We start from the raw sequence: 3,028 nt of genomic DNA on the forward strand, positions 1-3,028 counted from the left end.
GCCCGCTCCTCCCCGCCGCTCCCCGCGAGCCCGGCCCGGCGCGCCTGACGTGGACCATTAAACTTGGAGCTGCCGCCTCGTCCCCTCTCTCCTCCTCCTCGCTCTGACAGGCGAGCGAGCGGCTCGGTGCAGACAGGAGACGTGCTGCCGGGCTGGACTGCCCGGGGGAGATGACTTCTCGCCAGGAGGACGCCTTTGGGAAGAAGACCACAGGGGAAGCAAAGTTTCAGGGCAGCTGAGGAGCCTTCGCCAGCCCTTCCCAGCCCTGTCACCCCTCTGGCTATGGAGGGCGGACTCTAAAATGAATCCCGATCTGGACACCGGCCACAACACAGCAGCACCTGCCCACTGGGGAGAGTTGAAAAATGCCAACTTCACTGGCCCCAACCAGACCTCGAGCAACTCCACACTGCCCCAGCTAGACATCACCAGGGCCATCTCCGTGGGCCTGGTGCTGGGCGCCTTCATCCTCTTTGCCATCGTGGGCAACATCCTAGTCATCTTGTCTGTGGCCTGCAACCGTCACCTGAGGACGCCCACCAACTACTTCATTGTCAACCTGGCCATTGCCGACCTGCTGCTAAGCTTCACTGTGCTGCCCTTCTCCGCGGCCCTGGAGGTGCTCGGCTATTGGGTGCTGGGCCGTATCTTCTGTGACATCTGGGCTGCCGTGGATGTTCTGTGCTGCACAGCCTCCATTTTGAGCCTGTGCGCCATCTCCATCGACCGCTACATCGGGGTGCGCTACTCTCTGCAGTACCCGTCGCTGGTCACCAGGAGGAAGGCCATCTTGGCACTCCTCGGTGTCTGGGTCTTGTCCACGGTCATTTCCATTGGGCCTCTTCTTGGGTGGAAGGAGCCGGCGCCCAATGATGACAAGGAATGTGGGGTCACTGAAGAACCCTTCTATGCTCTCTTCTCCTCCCTGGGCTCCTTCTACATCCCTCTGGCGGTCATTCTGGTCATGTACTGCCGGGTCTACATCGTTGCCAAGAGGACCACCAAGAACCTGGAGGCTGGAGTCATGAAGGAGATGTCCAACTCCAAGGAGCTGACCTTGAGGATCCACTCCAAGAACTTTCACGAGGACACCCTCAGCAGTACCAAGGCCAAGGGCCACAACCCCAGGAGTTCCATAGCTGTCAAACTTTTTAAGTTCTCCCGGGAGAAGAAAGCAGCCAAGACCTTGGGCATTGTAGTCGGTATGTTCATCTTGTGTTGGCTACCCTTCTTCATCGCTCTACCACTTGGTAAGTTGGGAACTGGCGGAGGGGAACGGGGCATTTTCAGATCTTGGGTTTACTGGTGAGCTTACTATAAAGTTTTTTGTGGGTTTTAGTTTTTTATGCAGTCTGTGTGTTTGGAGGTTGGGGAATATTGTTTGTTCTGCAAAGGCTTTGCAGATTGGGTAGGTGGCTAAGAACCAGCTCAGGTGTTAGTGAAACGTGCTAAGGTACAAGTCACTTGAAATAGAACCTCAGGAGGCAAATCTGGTATGTGCAATGACTCATTCAACAGCCTTGGTTTAATAATTTAAAAGGACACTGGACTTGAACATCACACCAGCGTTATTTCAGTAGTAATCATGTGCCCGCTAAGGTGGTGTCACTAATGCAGCATACAAAATAGTTTGTAGTTACCGCAGACACGGCATTTGGGAAGCAGGGAGGCAGCTCGTACACGGAAAGGCAGTTTTCATTCAGCATTTCCAGGGCTCCTTCTCCCTCTCCTCCTTTTACCACTTGCTATCACCTCCATGCACTCCCTCCATTACGAGTTAATAAGAGCATTTTACAGCCTCACAGCCCCAACAAGCCTTTATCTAAAGCTTGAGATTTGAAAGAGAAGGAAGACGGCCAGAGGGTCACACATTCTCAGTTTTCACCCCAAAATATCCCTAACTCTGGTGGGTTATGGAATGTCCAGAATTAAATTATAGTTGCCCCTCACCTTCAGCTACCAGACACCAAGTCCTGCTAGTATGAAACTGAGCCCTTTCTCTCCTATGAAAATGTGCCCATCTTCTTTTGTTTGGGAGTCCTACTAAGTGAGTTGTTCAAAAGGCTACCTGACTTCCTCTAAGGATGAAGCCAAGGTCTGGGTAGGAGGTAAACCTAGAGGAAGGTACTGTGACATGCTGTCCACACGGCTCAGGAAACACTTGTCCCTTCTCTGAGGCAGCGATCTGCTTTGATTTCTTTTTCTATCCCTGGGGAACACTCCAGAAAATGAATGGAGGGAGGTAATTATGACAGAGTCATGTGCTGTGATATCAGAAGAGACAACAGCTGCTACTTGCCATGGACCACTAACGCCTACAGTCACACCAGGGGCTCAGTTGGAACTGAACATAAACAAATCCCCAAAGTAACAAAAATCCTAAAGACACACTGCTTCCAAGAGAAAGAGCCAAATAGAAAGAGGGTAAACTGATGTCGGGAGTTTCCGTTTAAAAATGATAAAGAAAAACTGTTTAACGTACTCTCCATATTGTCATTTCTAAGGCTAGCTTTCGAGCTAATGCCTTTCAGAAATATTTTCAGCGTGTTAAGTGGAGAGGGTTTGAAGCTCTACCCCAAGTAGTGATCACATCCCGCTGCCCAGCTTTTTTTCTTTCCCAAGGTCTCAGGGTCCTTTTGCAGGCTTGTCCAGTTAAAGTGGATGACAGTTCACACTCCATTGGACCATACAAAGATCGTGGTTGCACATGGAGTGATTTGGCCAATAATTAGACATGTGACCTTGGGCAAATGATGACTTCTCTGTGAGCCTCAGTTTCTTCATCTGCGAAATAGGGCTAATTACTATTTGCTCCATGGGGTTTGCACTAGGGCATGGAAAGGACTTAATACAGTGTCTGGTACACAGCAAATACTCAATGAAAGTTAGCTCTTAGTAGTACAAACCAAACCCCAATACCCCCTGCAGCTAAAACTGTGTTTTCTTCTCCATTCAGTTGCCAATACCTGTTATTAAAGGCTCAGAAGGGAACTAGATCCTTTTCCTTTCTTCCTTCTTCCCCCCCCCC

The 3,028-nt window shown here is 50.5% G+C and overlaps 1 protein-coding gene across 1 annotated transcript in view; it reads left to right on the forward strand.

The window, feature by feature from the left end:
* Positions 1 to 94: 94 nt before the first annotated feature.
* The window catches only part of ADRA1B (adrenoceptor alpha 1B), a 93,496-nt gene continuing 90,562 nt past the window's right edge, over positions 95 to 3,028 (forward strand). The window contains exon 1 of the mRNA XM_024750632.1: positions 95 to 1,250. Coding sequence (XP_024606400.1) covers positions 302 to 1,250 — 949 coding nt within the window. The 5' untranslated portion in view covers positions 95 to 301. The remainder of the gene's footprint in view (positions 1,251 to 3,028) is intronic.

Source organism: Neophocaena asiaeorientalis, unplaced genomic scaffold (genome assembly GCF_003031525.2).
Source record: "Neophocaena asiaeorientalis asiaeorientalis breed wild unplaced genomic scaffold, Neophocaena_asiaeorientalis_V1.1 scaffold527, whole genome shotgun sequence".
Classification (NCBI taxonomy): domain Eukaryota; kingdom Metazoa; phylum Chordata; class Mammalia; order Artiodactyla; family Phocoenidae; genus Neophocaena; species Neophocaena asiaeorientalis.